Genomic DNA, 19,156 nt, shown 5'->3' with positions numbered 1-19,156 from the left:
TTCTTATTCAATGGCCATTTTGGATTTCCAATTTCGGGTAAAGACAGACACAAAGAAAAGAAGAAATGAGACTAATTGGATACAAGAATCTTTTTTTTTTTTTTGATACAAGAATCAAAGACAAACTTATACAAATATGCAATTATTATTCCATACAATCAGATTCAAATCCTAAGCACCCGTGTGCACGAAACACAACAACTTCCTATAATCCATTGCTGTTCTTGCAAGACTATTATTCTGTTACATCTAATGTTACAAGGAGCTTCATCTTTCTTTCTTTATTTCCTCACAAGGTTATGATGAGCAACCTTCCCTTACAAAGTTAGAACTCACTAGGAGCTATCTTACCCCCACGGGTTCCAGGTGCTTAAAGTACTCTCTCACTCTCAAAACTGAAAAGGCAGTCTTAAAGTTACAAACTCATCAAACCCGTAATTTTTTTTTTTTTTTCTGGATTATGGGAAATTGTTGTGTTTCATGCCTATGGGTGTCTCTATATTATCAGATTCTTGCAAAGCTTGGATCATGAAGGAAGCTGCAGAATTCTCTGCCTCTTTTACTCTGGACTTTTCATCTCCCATCATATATAGCACACCATGTATAGTTGTTATTTGAACTGATGATACAAATCTTTTCTCATGCGAAGGACCTTCATCTTTCTCGATGCTGCAAATAGAAAAATAGAAATGGATTTTATTTAAGACACATGGAAATCAGTTGAATCGGCATACCAATTTCTTTACATAACCAAGGCAAAGCATGAGGATTTTATAAGCAGGTGGGTGAAACAAATACAATCAATCTTACTGAGCGCACGGTAGTACTGCAATAGCACCAATCCAAATTACAGAACTAGAGAAATCAGTTCTTATACCTAGGCATTAATAAAATCCATAAAAGACAGGAATTGAATCAAGAAGAAATTGAAGGCCACAGGAAAAGCCACTAACTTGCAATCTGTACAGAGTACAAATGAGGTTTTCCAATGAATCCAAGTTGTTCCAGGACAGCACATTTAATTCTATTTTGCAACTTATGTAGTAGGGTTTTAGTGTGCATCAGCCAAACCACATATCTTCACAAGTAAACTAAAGATAGGAGTTCAATAAGACTCACATATAATATTTAACAAAAGAGGGAACAAAACAAAGTAGTAAGCATATAATAATAAACACAAATTCTACAAGAAGTGATACCATACACATAAATCTAACAATACAAAAGGTTTTTTTTTCCCAAAAAATTTATGAGGATGATGATACAGTAAAGATTCATACTTGTAAATTGGTTTAGGCCACTTCTTCTTTTCACAAAGCTCATGCAATTTCTGTTTGGCTCCAGAAAAATGGAATGACCAATCGTTTCCAGAAATAACTTCTGACAACCCATTGCCAGTATGTATCAGGTCTGACAACTTAAATAAAGCTATCTTAGCAGCATCAAGCTTAGCAATATCCTTCTGATCGGAAGAACCCGAGGCAATAAACTTGCCGTCGACATACACGCTAGCAATATTTCTGGTCTCATCTTTCCAGTGCTCTATATCAACATGTTTCCCATTCTTTTGGCAAAGCTCAAACAACATTGTCACTGGTTGAGGTTGCTGTTCCAAGTCTTCAGGAGTAACAATAGGTTCCAAAATACTCCTGAAAATCTACAAATGTACAACAACAAGAATTCATAGGACACCCATAACAAACTCTATTAGTCTATTGTTAAATAAAAGGAGCTAAATACACAGTACCATCCATAGTTTTTCGAGATCAAAATTCAAGTCAACGTAAATAGCAGCTGCCACGGACTCCACAATATCTGCAAGAACTTTAGGGGCTTTTACAGACCCACCATATACAAGTGGCGACTCGTCTTCTCTAGTGACAGCTTCAGTAAACTCTCTTACCTAAATTGCACACAAAATCCAACATAGAAACCATTAACAGCCAAAATATTTTAAACAAATTTACCTAAAAACATTTTTTAGAAAAAAAAAAATATATATATATATATATATATATATCTTCCAACTATAAACTGGATACACATGACTCATATACAAACAAGAAATTTTCACACAATTCTAAACCTTTTTTTTTTGCAGCAAATTCGAATTTCACTTTCCAAAATAAAAAAGAAAATACTCAAAATTGAAACAATTGCCCCATCTAACACACATGTGTGAATTAATTATGTGTGTTTAGTAATGAACCATTATGTGTCGATTAATTAATTCATGTAAATTCCACCTAAAATGTTTTTCTTTTTATTTTCATTTTTCAAGTAGAAAACAAAGAAGAAAACAGAAGGAAAAAAAGTGATGAAGAAGAAGAAGAATAATGACCTTGTGATCGAGAGCAGGTGCAGTGCGGCGGAGGTAGCGATAAAGGTGGTGTCGCACAGCCACACGTGCGAGCTTCTCGGTGCTGACGTTAGCGGAGCGTAGCAAAGAGAAGATGCCAGGGTGGATGTTGGGGTAAGCAAGATAGGCGTGGTTACTTATAGCGAGACTGATGGCGGCGTCGCCGATGAACTCGAGGCGTTGATAGGAAGCAGAGTCGGTGCAGGAGGGGTGAGTCAGAGCTTCTTCTAGAAGCTTCTTGTTCTTGAAGGAGTAGCGCAGAATCTGCTCCACGGCTCGCACGGATTGTTCGATTTCGGAGGCCATGGGATTCACTCGCACACTGGAACACTGAGTTGACTCACCTACCTTGTAAGAAACAAAGAAAAGAGTCAAAAGACAGAGTAAGAGGGACAAAGAAACTGACGTGGAAAGTTGGGGAAAAAGGAACCTGCACGTGGAAAGTCGGGGAAAAAGGAACCTGACGTGGACGTAGTGGGTAAAAGGCTAAAAGCACTATCCTTTTTTTTTTTTTTTTGGGTACTTATCCTTCATTCCTTCCTCTCCTAATTTCTTTCAATAAACTAAGTTTCAAAAAAGAAAATTTCTTTCGGTGAAGTTACAATTTCATCTTTATCTATAACTTTATTTCTTTTAATCAAAAGAAAATTTTAACATGATTTAGTGGATTAGATTATAAGAAATTTTCTTTTTTTCGCATAAATTAAGTTCGATTAAAGCAGCTCAGCTCTTGTAGTACCAGGTAGTAGTGTAGTACGCAGCAAAAATTGTCAAAAACATGCATTTGGGATTGTGACCCTGATTTGTGTAATAGTGATTTTTTAATAAATTCAGTTTTGTATTACTTTTTTTTATCTATGTAAGACTCACAATTCACTTTACTTGAGGCTTATTTTTTGTGGTTATTTGAGAGGACAGTGTTATCCTGACCACCTTAAATTGCTGAGTTAACCACCTTATTTTAAAATTCTAATTTTACCCTTAAAATAAAAAATTTTAATTTTGTTCATCGAGTCATTCGACAGTCATCTACCGAAATATTTATAGTTATTCGACAATTATCTGCTGAACATTGGTGGATTATTCAATAGATAACTACCGAATGAAAATGAAAAAGACATTCGACAGTTATCTGTCAAAATATTTGTATTTATTCGACATTTATCTGCCGAACATTAGCAGATGTTTCGATAAATGACCACCGAATGGATCTGGGTAATTTTATCATATTTTTGTAATAAATAATAAAATAGGAAAAAAGTTCAAAAAAAATATATTAGAAGTGATCTGCATAACCTCTCTGATATTATGACATTAGTCTGAATTCAGCACAATAACATATTCATACAGAATGTACATTGGACCTTCCAAGAGTGGAGCCAAGAATTCCATGTAGCAAGGGCCAAGCAAGCAATAGAAGAAAAGAAATTACATTTTAAGTACCCCCAAAAGACATCAAAAGAAATTTATGCTAAGAAATGCATCAAAAAGAAGGAAATAGAAATTAGATTATCAATACTGAGAATTCCAATTTAGAGAATCTCAATGTTGATGAGAATAGAAGAGAAGACAATGTTTTTACAAGCGACGCATGTTCATCGCATTGGTATATGAAGTAAATTGATTTTTTTTTTTTTTCCCAAAAGTCCCTTCTATGTTCCGCCCCTGGTTGAATAATTTATATTAGTTCACCATCATATGATCAAATCCAACCCCAGCCTGGAGTGCAGGAACTCGATTAACACCAACATTGTGAAGCAACTGCTGCAGCCATCTCCTTGTAGTTGGATCCTCCTGAAATCATTGATGAAAACAATTAACTTTCAAGGTGGACCAGATAATTGGTCCGATAAAACGGTAGGGAGATACTGAAAACAAAAGGTCTATCTGAAGGAAAAGTGTTCCTATATTTCACAAACTATATCTAGTCTATGAAACAGGAATACAAGATAGATGGAACCAGCAATTTTCTGAAATCCAGCAATTAGTACAAAGATTGACTCAGTTTGTATTCTGCAGGAAGACACAATGAATTTTATTGCAGCAGAGACAGTGGAATGTGAACATCATGTACATATGACTTGACATGCATTGGACCAACTCCCATGACTAAAACCAGAACATGCATTGGACCAACTCCCATGACTAACACCAGAACATGCATTAGACAGAACTATCAAACCCTAGTTTCCAGACTTGTTAGATATATGGACATGACTTGACAAAGACCATAATTCCAGTCCTAAAAGTACAAGGACCCTGCAGCAGGCAAAATCAAGGACACCGTCACAAAGAATATATGCATACCAACAAGGCTCATCTGAAGATTAAACGGGCCAATTTTTACTTTTCTCCACACTACCCTTTAGGATCAAGTATGAACTGAACAATAGTTATCAGCATAGTATGAATTGAACAACATCATATGAAGTGCTTACACGAAGGCAAACACTGAAGGTAGCATCTCTTAACATGTCTGGAAGACAACTTCTTAAAGCATCACAAGCCCTGCATGATAACAACAAAGAACAAGTCCATTAAAATCATTAACAAGATAAATTGAAGGAAAGAAAAATAAAATAAATCTACTTCATTTAACCAACCTTGCATTATCTGATAATCGAAGGTAACATCGAATTATATGTTTTAACAAACGCGATGAATGCTGGTCAGCAAGTGCTGCAACCATGTTCCCCAAGACTCGACCTACTGCAAAGAACCGCTCTGCTGTAGTACAGATATAATCCAAGCCCACATCATCCAACAAAATTTTTTGAACAATAAACGTAGCAACCTGCCAGAAGGAGACCTTTTCTCAGGCTAGACCTTTATACCAAACTCAGGCAATTGGGGAAAGAGCCTGTACACTCAAGTCTATCCAGATCTAACAATGCATTTACAGATGGATAAAAAGTGAAAAGACAGAAAAGGACACTCAACTGTTTTTGACAGTTCACTGCCCATTTCCATAGTGCGCAGACACAGAGGAATTATTTCCGTTGAGAGAAGGAAACTGATCACTTCTGTATCATCAACCTGGTAAAGAGGAGTAAAAAGAATTAATATTCCAAAAAAATTTCTGATTTTTACAAAAAAATGCTTGATATATCTGATCATTCTATTAGGATTATGGGCAACAACAACAATTCTATCCTACTTAGTGCGCTAAGCAGTAACAGTAACACCATTCTCCTTTTCAGGTGTCAGGTGTGCATGTGAGAAAGAGTGAGAGGAGGCGCTGCATGCAAGAAAATATTACAAGTGATAAGCACTACACATGCATAGAAAAGCCACCTGTTACACTCAAAGTTGTAAAAGTTGAATAAATAAAAACCGATTTTATTTTTTTTTAAGTTTTTATTCTTTCCATTCATCTTTTTATCCCCTCAATTTATCTCATTTGATAATAACAAAAATTAGATTCTGCTTACAGTCTTTTTCATTCTCAGATCAACCTACACAAGAAAAAAATGGCAAGGGTGTTTTCAGCTAAGGCATGCGTCAGGTTTTTCTGTTTAAACTTTTATTGTGTACTACTCCCAAATCATATGTGGCATTCTGCCTTCAAGTTACTTGTATATCAGCTCGTCAATTGACTACAAAGCATATATCACACTACTAAAGTAAACAAAAAAAATATATGTATCACTTCATGCAATAACATGGAAGCAAGAATAGCATACCTTCACCAAGGCACCAATGACACCTAAGCTAGTAAGCCTCAAGTACTCAAAAGGCCTTGACTTGCTTGTTGTATTAAGGAAAGGGTACAAGTATAAGGGTATATGAGCTGCAAAGTACAGAAAGTTCAGATGAAAGAATCATTTCTTAAGATTTTAAGAATTCATTAGAATGCCAGAATTTCAATGAAGCTGCTTAATAAAATTATGATTCTATATACAAGCGCACTAGGAAATTTGAAGCCTTGACATGTAAACAAGACAAAGATTATTACCATTGAGGAATAGCATCCTTGTGTCTGGGTGAGAAGCTACACACTACAAGAAAATACAAAAGGAAAATGAACCATGAAGCATACAATAATAATGAGACATATAATATATTGGGCAAAATTCGATTAAATGGAAGATAAATTGTAGCTCAGAATGAAATAAGTGTACACAAGAATGACAAGTTATATAGTTTAAAAGTTGAAACAATGGACCTGAAGAAGAGCAAGAGCATTGCAAACTCGATTTGATTGGGCAGGAGTTAGATTTGGTGGTGACAGAACAGGGTATATTGAAACTATCTCCTGCACATAGGGAGAGAAATAGACTGAGAATTCATCACCAAGGAGTACCAAAAAATATGTCGAGTAATACTGAGAAAAAAAAAAAAAAAAACCAAGCATGAGCCAAAATGTTACCCTCATAGATAGAGAAATTTATAAAGAAAGCAAACAATGAAATAAAAGAAAAAGTAAAAAACAATGCAACAAGAATGGCATACATAAAATAACCAGAATAAGCATACCTGTAACAGAGCAGCAATAGTACCAAAAGAATTCCACAACAATGGAGCCAAATCTTGGAATAATTCTCTCTTCTGCAATTGAAAGAGAAAAGGAAACAAAAGGGGGGTTAATTAGGGATACTTGTATTAGTGCACTAATAGTACCAAAAGGATTCCATATGAAAAAGCCAAATCTTATTAAAATGAAAATTGAAACCAAAGGCAGATGCAAGTTTAATCGCAGCTCAAAAGAGATTAATTACAATTTAAATTTACCCAATTAGAATAACATGGGCGTAGCTCATAGAAAGATAGCAACTTTACAGTCGCATTGCACAGGTGTAACACAATCTTCTAATAATAATAATCCTTTTTTCCTCTCTTTTTTTCTCTAGATAAAAGGAAAAAAGAAAATTGGGTAAAAATATTCTTTAAGGTAAATGCTTCAAAGCACCATCTGGCTCTTCAAAATAGGTGGGATCAAAAAACCTTTGGCAATTTATTTTTTTTAGTGCTCCAAGGCATACAAACCAACTTTCTTTCCAGATCTGTTATGTAACTGTCACTAATTTATTTGTTGATAATCTCAAACTAATAGCAAAATTACCAAATTCTACAGCCAGTTTAGTATGTCGTAATGGCATTTATATCACTCCCATTCCCACGACCGCTACATGGTGTTACTAATCCACATGTTATAACAAAGCAAGATGACGAGTTTATACTTTTAGGGTATAGTATTAATAAATATACACGTGTTTTAACATAAGCGGATTAGTAACACCACGTGGGGGATTAATTAATTCACACCAAAAAAAATTACTCCATTCCCACACCACTATATTGACCCAAACCCAGGATCACAATACAAATTCCAGCTATGCACATTTTCAAGAAATTGATTACACATAGTTAATGAATGCAACCTGGCAACATAAAACATATGCATCAAAATTCAAACTTGATCCTACCCAAGGGAAGATTATCACAGGTGGGACCCACCTGCGAGTTGTGACTATAAAGATCCTAAATTTTAAATCTTTCAGAAAAAATAAAACCAAACAAAGAACCCCTTTGCAAGTAAAACACATAGTTATGCAAAATTTACTATATTTTTGCCATTTGCCTTAGTTTCCTCAGCGATTCAACAGAATCATAGAGCGACGGCACGGTGCTACAACAAAATAAAACTCCATAGAATCCGAATTACTACAAAACCCCAGATTTTACAATTCAGTATACCTTCAAGCCCGAAAACCCTATCTAATAAATAAATAAAACCCTAACTTGAACCAACCCAAGACAGAGGAATTGAGTTTAGAAACAAAGATATAGCCAAAAGATTAATACCTTGGAGAGTTCGAGGAGGGCATTTTCTCGAAGATCAGGGTTACTGAGCTCGAGCACCAGGTGCTCAGCCGACGCCATTTTTTGTTCACTGTTAGGCTGGGCTCCTCCAGCGGCACTGAGGTTATACGCGATCGGACCTCCAAACGGTGCGCTCATGTAGAGAGAGGGTTAATACAGATTCGCCATTTCTCAGTTCTCCCTTCAGTTTCTACAAGTTTCCAACCTTTTCTATTAGGAGAGAGTGAGAGAGTGAAGAGAGAAGTTCAATTTCGATGACGAACAAGAATGAGGTGTCAAACCAACAAAGAATGTGTCAAACAGAAAAGAATGAGGTGTCAAAACCGGTGTTGCCATGTCGGTCCGGTACATTGAATTGAGGGTGGTCATCCTTATGTTGGTAATTTTTGCAAAATATGAACCTAGCAGGTTAGAAATTAGAATTGACACCACCAATTTACGATGAGATAAACTAAACACAAATAATAAACAAATTGAATTAGTGTTAAATATAATATAATTATGAATTTATGATACAATAAACACATTTAACTAATTCTACATAAAAAAAAATGAGTAACTTTTTTCATATTTTAAAATTTATTGTATGAGTCGCTATTTTCTTATGGTTTTTTAGTATCATAATTAAATAGATTTATGTCTTATAACTTATAAGTGATAGTATATGTTTAAAAATAAATAAATTTATACTAAAGTTAGAGTTAGAATAGACTAATATTTAATAAGAACCAACATAACCCACTATATTGGTATGTCTGCGTGTCTGTGTGGGCACGGGGCCCACGCTTGCACTCGTGTCAGGCCTGTTGGCCACCATCTATGTTGGCATTTTTATGGATAAAATATGAAAACTACTATTTGATTTTAGAACAAAAAAAATCAACAAATTCAAAACAGCTCTTAATCTTCGCATGTCTACGTGGGCACAGGCCATACGCTTGCATTTGCGTAAGGCATATCGGCCACCATCTCAGCACGAGTCCCACACTCCTGCAGTTCTCTCTCTTTTGTCCTCGGACTGGTCTTGCCAGTTTAATACTTATTTTAACTCCAAAAATTAGTTTATTTTGACTCCAATTTTAAAATTAAACATCTTTTACTTTTTTTACCAAACATCTTTGGGTTGAAAATTTTTAAAATAAGCTATTTATTTTAGCCACACCTTAATACCAAACTAACTCTCCCACCTTGATTATATTTAGACATGATTTGGTTTCACTCTTACTCTTACAGCTCCATTAGAGGAAAATTTGGACTTAAATCTCACCCTCACTAGCCTAGCCTGCCGAAGATGGCCCAACTAATTGTGCCTTTTTCATATAGTGCCTTAAATAGTCCAACCAAGGAACACTTTTTCTTTTGTATTTTCAATTAAAATTTTTTATTTTAATTTTTTTATAACTAAAGTATTAGGCTTCTATTTTTATATATTAAAATTGTTTTGCTTCAAATATTAAATTCTTTAATTGCAAAGAGTAGGAAAAAAATGTAAAATAGGTCGTGTTTAGTCTCAATCCATTTTGTGCTCTTACTTGTGTCATGCCTAACATATTTCCTGCTCATATTGTGTTGATGGCCAAAAACTTCAACTCGATTTTGTGCTTTTACTTGTGACGTGCTCATACTAACTTATTTTGTGCTTGTGACATACTTGTGTGGAGTTTATTTTATAACTTTAGTGTATATGATGGAGCTAGAGACATACGCACCTTTAGTTCGAGTTATGACACATGACTTTCACTATAAATATTATTTGCGCTTTGAAAAGAAAGTGTATTGAAACTTCGTCCCTCAATCCTCATGTTGTGCAAAAACATTTTAAAACTTTTAAGTTCTAATAGAATAAGATATAAATTTTCTTACTAAAAAATGTAGGAAAATATATTAAATAGGTTGCATTCAACTCGGACAAATTTGGTACTCTTACTCTTGTCGTGTCTAACTCATTTCGTGCTCATGTTGTATTGATAAATCAAAAACTTCAACCCAATTTAATTAAAAGATAATTAGACTTAGGTCTTTTAGAAAAATAATTTTAAAATACAGACCAGAGGTGTTTTAAAATTTATAAGAAAATATTTTTAATTCATAATAAAGTTCTCCTCATATTTGAAAGATATTTCCTCTCCTAAGGTGTAGAGTGGGCTTTGTAGAGGCTGCATCCACCTAAATCTTGGAGTTAAAACCTAACATAAAGCTGTCAAAAAAAAAACTTAATTAAAAACTCTAACCCAAAATTCCGAAGTTAAAACCTAACATAAAACCGTTAAAGAAGAAAAATAAAAGCACTTGATTAAAAATCCTAAATCACTACCGATTTTAATCTAAAAAAGACTCATAACATAAACTAGATTCTAAATCTCCCTTTAATTAATGTAGTTATATCTTGCTCATACTAATTTGATCTGTTTCGTGCCTATGCCATGCGAGTGCAAATTTGCTCACCACCTCTAAAAGTGGTGAGCATCACCACTTTATTTATAGGGTTACATGTGTCCTCTAAATTAACTCTAGTTAACAATTTTAAATTAATAAATTCTGATATAATAATGAGGTGAGAAAAAATCTCTTTCTTCCAAAACTTACTTGCCTTTTTTAATTCTCGCACTCTCTTTCCTTTATTTTATTTTCCTTTTTTTTTTTTGTAAATTTTTTTTTTCTTGTTTGACACCCTATGTCTTTTCAACTTTCATCTTCTTCAAGAAAAACAAGTTTGGCCGTCTACCTTATTCCTTACTAGTTTATTTCAAATATTAATTTATTTGATTTATTTTTTTGGCCAAAATTAATTAATTTGATTAACTGATCAATAAATATGTGATCATAAATTTGATAGGCAAGTACAAGCACTCAACCAACAACTCAAGGATCATCTCGTCAGTTAAATTTTTCAGGCTCAATTTGATGGAGTGTTTGAAGAGAAGAGTTGTAAGTGTCTTTTACACATAATTTCCAATATGTTAACTTTAGCATAGTTGTGTTGCATTGCAACAACAATGTTTTTGGGTCGGTAGTATTATGGGTTTTGTAAAATTATGATATATTGGGCTTCATGTAAGAAGTCTATGGAGACCTCATGTAGTTTTTTCATTTAAAATTAAGAATTTAAAGCAGACTAAAATAATTTATTGTGTTATAATTTTGAATGAACAATTAGCTTAAAATAAATTCTAGAATAACAAGTATAAAAATGAGGTCTTCGATTGCTTTAGATTAAAAATGAGGGCTTCAATTATTACATGCTCAAAAGAGGTCTTCAATTGGAATAATGATTATAAAAAGTTATGGAAATTTCTTTCAAATGTGTGATGAAAGATAGTGCAGGGTGAATAAATAAATAAAATGGTGTAATAGGGTAATGTGACGAAGAGTGCAGTGTAACGAAAAAAGTGCATACATGAATAAAAGAGAAAAACAAAAAAACAAGAAGCAAAATTAGGAAAATAAAATAAAGGGGAGAAAGAGCGTGAGAATTGAAAAAGACAAGTAAATTTTGGAAAAAAGTGATTTTCTCTTACTTCATTATTATATCAGAATTTATTAATTTAAAATTATTAACTAGAGTTAGTTTAGAGTACAAATGTCATCCTATAGATAAAGTGGTGATGCTCACCGCTTTTAGAGGTGGCGAGCAAATTTGCGCTCAATTTGTACTCTATGGCTCTATGCCATGCTTGTGTCAACTGTCAAGCATGTTTTACCGCACTATTTTAGAAGAGGAAGCGAGACTAAAAGCTGCGTATTGTACATGCTTGTACATGTGTACCCATAATCCGAGTTATGACAACTCATTTTCGCTTGAAACAATATTTATGCTTTGAAATGAAAAATATTGACGCTACACTGTGTGGTGTTGTGTGACAGCATTTTAAAACTTTCAATTTCTACCCAAAACGTATCTCAAAATTGACTAATAGAGCTTTCCTAAATGTCTCAATTTTTGGAAGTTTTGCGAAAAAAAAGAAATGGTACTTGTAACATTGTTAGGAGAGAATTCTCCTGCACCCAACTGGTAAGCCCAAGTAGAAAAAAATTTCTGTGCTTAATACCAAGAAATCTAAATTGAATAGGGAGCTGCTATTTGCACACCCCTATTTTTCTCTTTGCACACAAATTTCTCCTACACACCCCTTATTAATTTGTCAAACATAAAATTTCTTTTTTACACACCCCTATTATGACCAAAATACCCCAATCTCACAACCAAGTCTAAATTTCTCTTTACACACCCTCTCAACCCAAACATTACACACCCCCACAAACACATCTACACTACACACCCCCCTACCTCACCCCATCTCACCTCACAGCCATAGCCACCATTGCCGACACACCCCCACAGCCACCATTGCCGACACCCACCATTGCCCCGACACCCACCATTGCCGACACCCATCTCCGGCTTCATCACCACCGTCATCGCCGTCGCAGCACCGCCGTGAACTCCATCAGTGGCCTCATCACAGCTCTAATATTCAGTGAGTTTCTCAAATACATTAGTTGTAAATGTAAATCTAATACTTTTTTATCTAATTTGAATTAGTTAATACATCCCAAATACCTTTTTCGTCTGTTTCACTAGATTTGTAGGGAGGATTTCGGGTTTTGGAGTGAGCATTTTCGGGGTTCCTCCATTTTCTGATTTCGCAGCTCGTTCGGCACTGGTCTGCCGAACGAATTCATTCTATTCGGCAGTCATCTACCGAACTAAATGAATTGGTTCGGCAGTACCCTACCGAACGAATGCAAAATCAGAAAATGCCCATACTTTGGTTCGACAGGTGACTGCCGAACAATGAATATTGGTTCGGTGGTTACCTGCCGAACAAATTGAATTAGTTCGGCAGCACGTTACCGAACGAATGGAAAATTTCGAATTTCCTTATTTTGGTTTGACAGCCATCTGCCGAATGGTGGAACTGTGTTCGACAGTCAACTGCCAAACAGTTTCACTTTGCTCGGCAGTTGACTGCCGAACCACCTGTGTTGAATTTTTTTTTTTTTTTTTTTAGCTTTTAAAAAATCATATATTTGCTAAAACAATTTTCAATTTCTTGTTTGAAATTATAGGATGGACAGAAGAAGAATCAGACGTGGTGCATCTTCATCTAGAGGGGAAGTCCCCGATGTTGCCGATGATATGCAAAGAACACGACCCACAGCATCTGGGCGAAGAAGGCTAGTACAAGCACGAGCTAGTCGTGAGGCAGTTCCTGAACAAGCTGAAGTTCCGGTTCAGGATTACAATGAGGATAATCCCAATGAGCTTGCTGAGCCTTTCCCGGGAGGTCCCATTGACACGTCCCTGCTGAGGAATTATGGAACTCACGTAGCTGCTGAAATTTGGAACAACGAGGTATGATCTTTAACAGTTGGTATTTTATTCTTGTGCAACTTGCAGTAATAATGAGTGAATTTCTTTGGTTATGTTTGAATTAGGAACGGGAGCCTTTGAGGTGCATGTCCAAAACCACCAAGCTTCGTGAGTGGAAGTTGTGGGCCAGAACAGATAATGACCGGTTGAAGGGCTATGTCCTTAATTCTGGGTTGACATCACTGGTGCAGTGTTCTTATCGTACGGTTGACAAAGTGTTGATGTCCGCTTTTGTTGAGAGGTGGCATCCAGAGACCAATACATTCCACCTGCCTTTTGGTGAGATGACCATCACACTAGATGATGTAGCCAACATTTTAGGCATTCCGGTTGGTGGTGCACCAGTGGCTACACTTGTGGAGGATAACATTACTTCTGAATATCTACTAACTGCATATTTAGGAGTTAGTGGGGATCAGGCATCAGAGCAGTTGATGGACTTTGGTGGTGAGTACGTACGATTAGAGTGGTTACGTACGTGCTTTAGTGATGTCACTGATGCCGACTCTGAGCATGAAATCCAATGTGCAGCCCGGGCGTATCTTCTGTATTTATTGGGTTGTACCCTGTTTGTAGATAAGACTGGCACAAGGGTACAAGTGCAATATCTCAGACTGCTCACTAATCTAGACACCGTTAGCCATTATGCATGGGGCGCTGGATGCCTAGCATGGTTGTTTAGGCAGTTTGGATTTGCCTCTCGAGCTGGTGTCAAACAAATCGGCGGATATATGACACTGATAGAGGCTTGGGTGTACGAGCACATGCACACCATTTTCGGTCCAGCGTACGATATGAATTATTCCGAGAATACCCCTCGTGCGCTCCGCTGGACTCCAAGGCGGGATGGTGGCAGTGATCTTGAAGCAGTGCAAAGAATACGGCAACGACTTGATGTTTTGTCGGCTGACGAGGTAGATTTGTAATTTACAATTATTTTTATAAATTTAGGATTATATTATGTTTTCAACTATATAATGTTATTGTTTTTTTTCAGGTTATTTGGGAACCATACAAATCCCAAAGACAAGCACACTCATTGCCAGCTATAGCATTCTTCACAGGGATGATAAGGTGTTTTGATGTTGTTGAGCCTTATTGTCCCGAGAGAGTACTTAGGCAGTTTGGGAGGGTACAGACGATCCCCCCTGCACCACGTGCGGTTTTTCAGGGGGTTAGAAGTTCGAATGCGCACTCATACAGACCCATGTACAACTATTTAGCTGGTATGTGGGAGGCATGGGGGAATCACGTGTTGTCTGAGGAGGCGCGCAGTATACCGGTGAGGCGGCCATCGGATACTGTGAGAGGGTACCTCGATTGGTTCACCTCTATATCACATCCAATCGTCCATAACCCTACTCGCAGAGGTGCATTTGACCCACACGCCACATCGGATATTCCACACGCCACATCGGATATTGCATACTACCGGGTACGTAAATTTACACAATAAATTTTCTCATTTTCCGATTGCATCTGTTAATGTTCGCATATTTTGGCTTTTAGGAGCGCGAGGCTCGGATGCTACGGATTACCCAGCCGATTATTGACATGGGCGAAGAAGTTGCTATCACACGTCCTACTTACCTCTATCAGTCCGTTCAGAGTTTGCAACATATTTTACAGGGGACGCATTTGCAGGACACTATGACATACCAACGCGGTTCGAGGCGGCGTCCCCGCCAATGATTATAACTTGATATTTTTATAGTTTCCGTAACTAGATAAGGTTTTATGTATGTAAAATACTATGGTTAATTTATATAATTGAATCCACCTCATTTTTTATGTGAAATACTTAGGTTCATGCAAAAAAAATATCCAAATACTTATATATACTTAAATCCACATACTTATATATATTTAAATAATACAATAATCTCATCATAACTCAATGTAAATGCATCAAGTCCAGAACATAATCAATCACTATCAAGAAACACTGGTTCTTGTGTGGATGGATCACTATGGCACACAAATTCTTTGAATTGCTCAAGGCGATGTTGGTATCTAGTATACCACATTTTTGCGCTTTCGGTGGCATGCAAGGTCCACACAGTAGGAATAGGTGGCATGGGGTGATCCGGTACTAAGTGTACCTATAAAATAGCATTACACATGAGTTCAATAAATATGGAATAAATATCCACTAAGTGTACCTATAAAGATAATTTAAATATCCAATAAAACAAACCATGTAGTTCAATGTGTACCTGTACGAAATGATCGTCATTGACAAAACCGATACCAATCTCACGAATCTCGGATCCCTCTAGTATATCTGGGTGTACGCTAAATGGTAGGCATGTTAAGCATAACGACCTAGATACATGGGTCACCATTACACCATAGCATGTCGCGATAACATATCCCATCTCCGGCATGTCCATCCAATAATCCTTTGGTGCAATAAGAGGTTCTTCAAAATACTCAATCGAATGCTTTAGCTCAGCAACTCGAGATCGACCAAATATGGACTCATATAGGATGGACAATGACCGTAACGAGTGGAATAAATCTATACGCACTTTCCGCCACGCATCTTCACCCAACCCCAATGCCAAAGCTACGACTCTATACCCACAATGACCGTCGGATTTCACATCAGTGGCACCGGTAATGAATGGCCTAATGCTAGCGTTGAATTGCTGTGTATACCGGTGGGTCGGAACAGATGGCGTGAGTGATGTCTTATATGCCTGTAGAAAAATATAAATAAATCCGATTATGCAATGAGTATTAGTAAAATAAAGTAAGATCATCCAAATGAATTATATACCTTCAATTTTGATACTCTTGCCTTTGGCATCTTCTTTGGTGAATTGGTGCCAACTGTACATATTGTAGGTGATGGTGAGTGGCTACCTTGACCCGAAAGTGCATACTCGAAGGAAGATGGCAAACGGCGGGTAGAATTTTCGGCTTTACTAGGGCGCCCTTTAGTCTTTACCTTTGCACGCGGTTCTTTTAGCACCGTTATCTCTGGATTCATAAGCTCTTCTATTTTCAAACTCATCATCCTCTTAGTGTCCTCATTCTGTCCTTCCATCCATATTGCTAGTCTATCAAGTGTTGACTGAACCGGTGGATTTGACACTATCACTTGTGGTTCGTGAAGCATATCCAACTTTCTCCAACGGGGATGCACTGAATCAAGTGGAATACGCATCTTACGTCGCCTATACGACAAAATCTCATGTGCACATGGCAAACAGTGTGTATGGCGAATCGTGCAATCACACGGTAATGTTCCAGTCGGATTTGAATCGGCCCTACAAAAAGAAAAGAATTATATTAGTCAGTAAGCATCACATTAATGAAGTGTTCATGGTAGTAATTATAGTTGAGTTAGTATCCAAATTACCGGCCAATCTCACAAGCAATTATAGTCAATGCCGCCATAGATACATAACCAATCAAATCTTTCAATTCCGGCTGTCTCATTTTGACTTGGACAAACGTTCGACTCTTCTCAAATGATGCCTTGATGTGTGTATGCTGCAATACTAACAATGAGTGTATATGTGCCCAAGAGGTATCAAAGGGAAGCTGGCTAGAGCCAAGTTCCCTTTTTAGCTTCGCGTGTGCACTTTCCGCCCTATTAATAGAGTCAAGTTAGTTTATATACAACACAATATAATAATTAACAAGTAATGCCAAATATGTGAAAGTGTTTACCTATTGGAAGTTGTATTACCAAAATGCATACATGTGTCTGTCCATACAGCCACAAACTTCTCCTTGAAAGGTATCAACCAAGTGTCCTTCAAATAGTCAATAACTCCAGGAACCCAACCGAACTTAGATTCAATCTGCTGTAAGTCTCTTAAATACACATCTTTTGACGTTGAATTTACCAAGGAATACCATGAACTATAAAACTTATCCCAATCATCCTTGGTTCCAAACTTTTTCTTGCAATTTGCCATCACATTTTTGCTAATGTGCCACCTACACAATAAATGTCTAGCAGTAGGAAAAACTGCAGAGATTGCATTCATGAGTGCTAGATCTCGGTCTGTGACAATCACACCAGGAAGACAATCATCGCTGAGTAACGACCTCAATCTAGTCAAAGCCCAAATGTAATTGTCTTCCTTCTCATAACTAATGTAAGCAAATGCAACTGAGAAAGTCATGTCTGTGGATGTGACCCCAACAATCTCAAAGAGTGGCAGACGGTACCTATTAGTCTTATACGTGCAATCCATGATCAATACATGTGGAAATGCACGTAAGAGATCAACACAACCAGGGTGGCTCCAAAACAAATCAGTCACAATATCATCACCACCAGAACATCTATGCCACTCAAAGTATTTGTGTTCAGATAACTTACTTAGCAAACACTGCATTTCAGTTTTTCCAGCCTTCTCTTTCACCCTATTGCGGTGTCTGACATTGTATATTGTTTTGATTGTTGTTGTATTCGAATAATCCCTTTCCTTCAAGATGGTCAGAATCTGCTTCGGTTTCACTAAACTCTTAGACATATCCACCAATAAAGAACTCTCTGTTTCAGATAATCTCCCCACAAATGAGTGTCCTTCACCAGTAACTAAAACTCTATGGTTATGCACTCCACATACCACACTTAGCATCCATTCATCCTCATTACCAGTTTGCACACCCTTTAATGAGAAGGGGCATCCACATCTTTTTGTAGTAGAGTCCCTACCATCCTTAGGACGTTTTACTATACAACTATCAGCATCATACTTGGATGGCCTATGGTGACCACTTCGTTCGCAACCAATGAACACTCTAGCTTTCTTCTTCCCCACCCCTGCTGTATTAGACCTCATTATGACAATGACTATGTTGTTCGTCCTTCCTTGTGCACGTGCCCAGCTAACCAATGCATCCCTCGAATGAAATATCTACACATATGAAATTTACATTATTCACATTTCAACTACATTTGCAACATATATTTCCCAAATAACAAATTCATACCTCGTTTGTTGTGAATTCATTACTATAGTCACGTGAGTATTCGGTCAAAACCTTGGCCTCGACCTCGGCCCCAATGTAGTCCTCAACCTTGCTGTTTCGAGTAGAAGCACCACCATATTGCTCAGTCGGTTCATCATCCTACACATAAAACATGAAAATAATGTCAAAACAGTACGTTCGGTAGAAGGTTACCGAACTTAATGAATCTGTTCGGTAGAAGCTTACCGAACGAAATCATATTGTTCGGTAGTAATCTACCGAACAAATAACCTTAGTTCGACAGTTGACTACCGAACAATATCGATTTTTGTAAACAAAATACTTCATTCGACAGATGTCTTCCGAATATATGTACAATGTTCGGCATGTGTCTGTCGAAATTTATAAGTTCATTCGGCAAACAGTCATCGAATGGATTTTTTAAAATTTTTTTGTAATTTTCATTCGGCAGCTAACCACCGAATATGTTAGTTATGTTCGGTAGTCATCTGTCGAACAATGCAGAAACGTTCGGTACTGGTTCGCCGAATGAACCGCGAACAGGAAATGAAAAAGACGAAAAAAAACTCAAAAAATCACGATCATACATCGTCGGAAGGCGAATACGGGACGAGTGAAGGCTCCATTCATGAAAATGAAGA

General features: G+C 36.8%; 3 protein-coding genes across 4 annotated transcripts; all 3 read right to left on the bottom strand.

Moving 5' to 3' along the window:
- Positions 1-129: 129 nt before the first annotated feature.
- RTL2 (RNAse THREE-like protein 2) lies at positions 130-2,694 on the bottom strand. The gene is made up of 4 exons (XM_086227438.1): positions 2,342-2,694; positions 1,748-1,903; positions 1,281-1,657; positions 130-669 (listed from the first exon to the last, which is right to left on the bottom strand). Exons 1-4 carry the CDS (start codon positions 2,663-2,665, stop codon positions 459-461), a joined length of 1,068 nt encoding a protein of 355 aa, XP_086083564.1. The 5' UTR covers positions 2,666-2,694; the 3' UTR covers positions 130-458.
- A 1,144-nt stretch (positions 2,695-3,838) lies between these two features.
- Positions 3,839-8,457, bottom strand: LOC147298341 (uncharacterized). Of its 2 annotated transcripts, none has more exons than XM_086248032.1 (9): positions 8,165-8,457; positions 6,836-6,907; positions 6,525-6,683; positions 6,315-6,357; positions 6,043-6,149; positions 5,300-5,395; positions 4,963-5,153; positions 4,798-4,867; positions 3,839-4,153 (listed from the first exon to the last, which is right to left on the bottom strand). In XM_086248032.1, the coding sequence occupies exons 1-9, from the start codon at positions 8,318-8,320 to the stop codon at positions 4,043-4,045; spliced, it is 1,005 nt and encodes a 334-aa protein (XP_086104158.1). In that variant the 5' UTR covers positions 8,321-8,457; the 3' UTR covers positions 3,839-4,042. The 2 variants fall into 2 exon arrangements, with proteins under 2 accessions (XP_086104158.1, XP_086104164.1); XM_086248038.1 differs by having other exon boundaries at positions 6,525-6,614; positions 8,165-8,350.
- A 7,860-nt stretch (positions 8,458-16,317) lies between these two features.
- LOC147298340 (protein FAR1-RELATED SEQUENCE 5-like) lies at positions 16,318-19,141 on the bottom strand. Its single transcript, XM_086249687.1, has 5 exons — positions 19,103-19,141; positions 18,516-18,653; positions 17,238-18,439; positions 16,924-17,157; positions 16,318-16,831 (listed from the first exon to the last, which is right to left on the bottom strand). Exons 1-5 carry the CDS (start codon positions 19,139-19,141, stop codon positions 16,318-16,320), a joined length of 2,127 nt encoding a protein of 708 aa, XP_086105813.1.
- Positions 19,142-19,156: the final 15 nt, after the last annotated feature.

The sequence above is a fragment of the Dryas octopetala genome, chromosome 1 (assembly GCF_963921425.1).
Source record: "Dryas octopetala chromosome 1, drDryOcto1.1, whole genome shotgun sequence".
Lineage (NCBI taxonomy): Eukaryota > Viridiplantae > Streptophyta > Magnoliopsida > Rosales > Rosaceae > Dryas > Dryas octopetala.
The sequence above is the reverse complement of the archived record's forward strand: the minus strand, read 5'-3'. Positions and strand labels throughout refer to the sequence as shown.

Coding starts and splice junctions, on each gene's coding strand:
- RTL2 (XM_086227438.1), bottom strand. CDS start 2,665: ATGGCCTCCGAAATCGAACAATCCGTGCGAGCCGTGGAGCAGATTCTG. Junction 1,904..2,341: donor CACCTGCTCTCGATCACAAG/GTCATTATTCTT, acceptor TGTGCAATTTAG/GTAAGAGAGTTTACTGAAGC. Junction 1,658..1,747: donor ATCTCGAAAAACTATGGATG/GTACTGTGTATT, acceptor GTACATTTGTAG/ATTTTCAGGAGTATTTTGGA.
- LOC147298341 (XM_086248032.1), bottom strand. CDS start 8,320: ATGAGCGCACCGTTTGGAGGTCCGATCGCGTATAACCTCAGTGCCGCT. Junction 6,684..6,835: donor CTATTGCTGCTCTGTTACAG/GTATGCTTATTC, acceptor TTTTTTTCTCAG/TATTACTCGACATATTTTTT. Junction 4,154..4,797: donor CCTTCAGTGTTTGCCTTCGT/GTAAGCACTTCA, acceptor CAATGATTTCAG/GAGGATCCAACTACAAGGAG.
- LOC147298340 (XM_086249687.1), bottom strand. CDS start 19,141: ATGGAGCCTTCACTCGTCCCGTATTCGCCTTCCGACGAT. Junction 18,654..19,102: donor CGTATTCGCCTTCCGACGAT/GTATGATCGTGA, acceptor TTTTATGTGTAG/GATGATGAACCGACTGAGCA. Junction 17,158..17,237: donor GGTAATACAACTTCCAATAG/GTAAACACTTTC, acceptor CTCTATTAATAG/GGCGGAAAGTGCACACGCGA.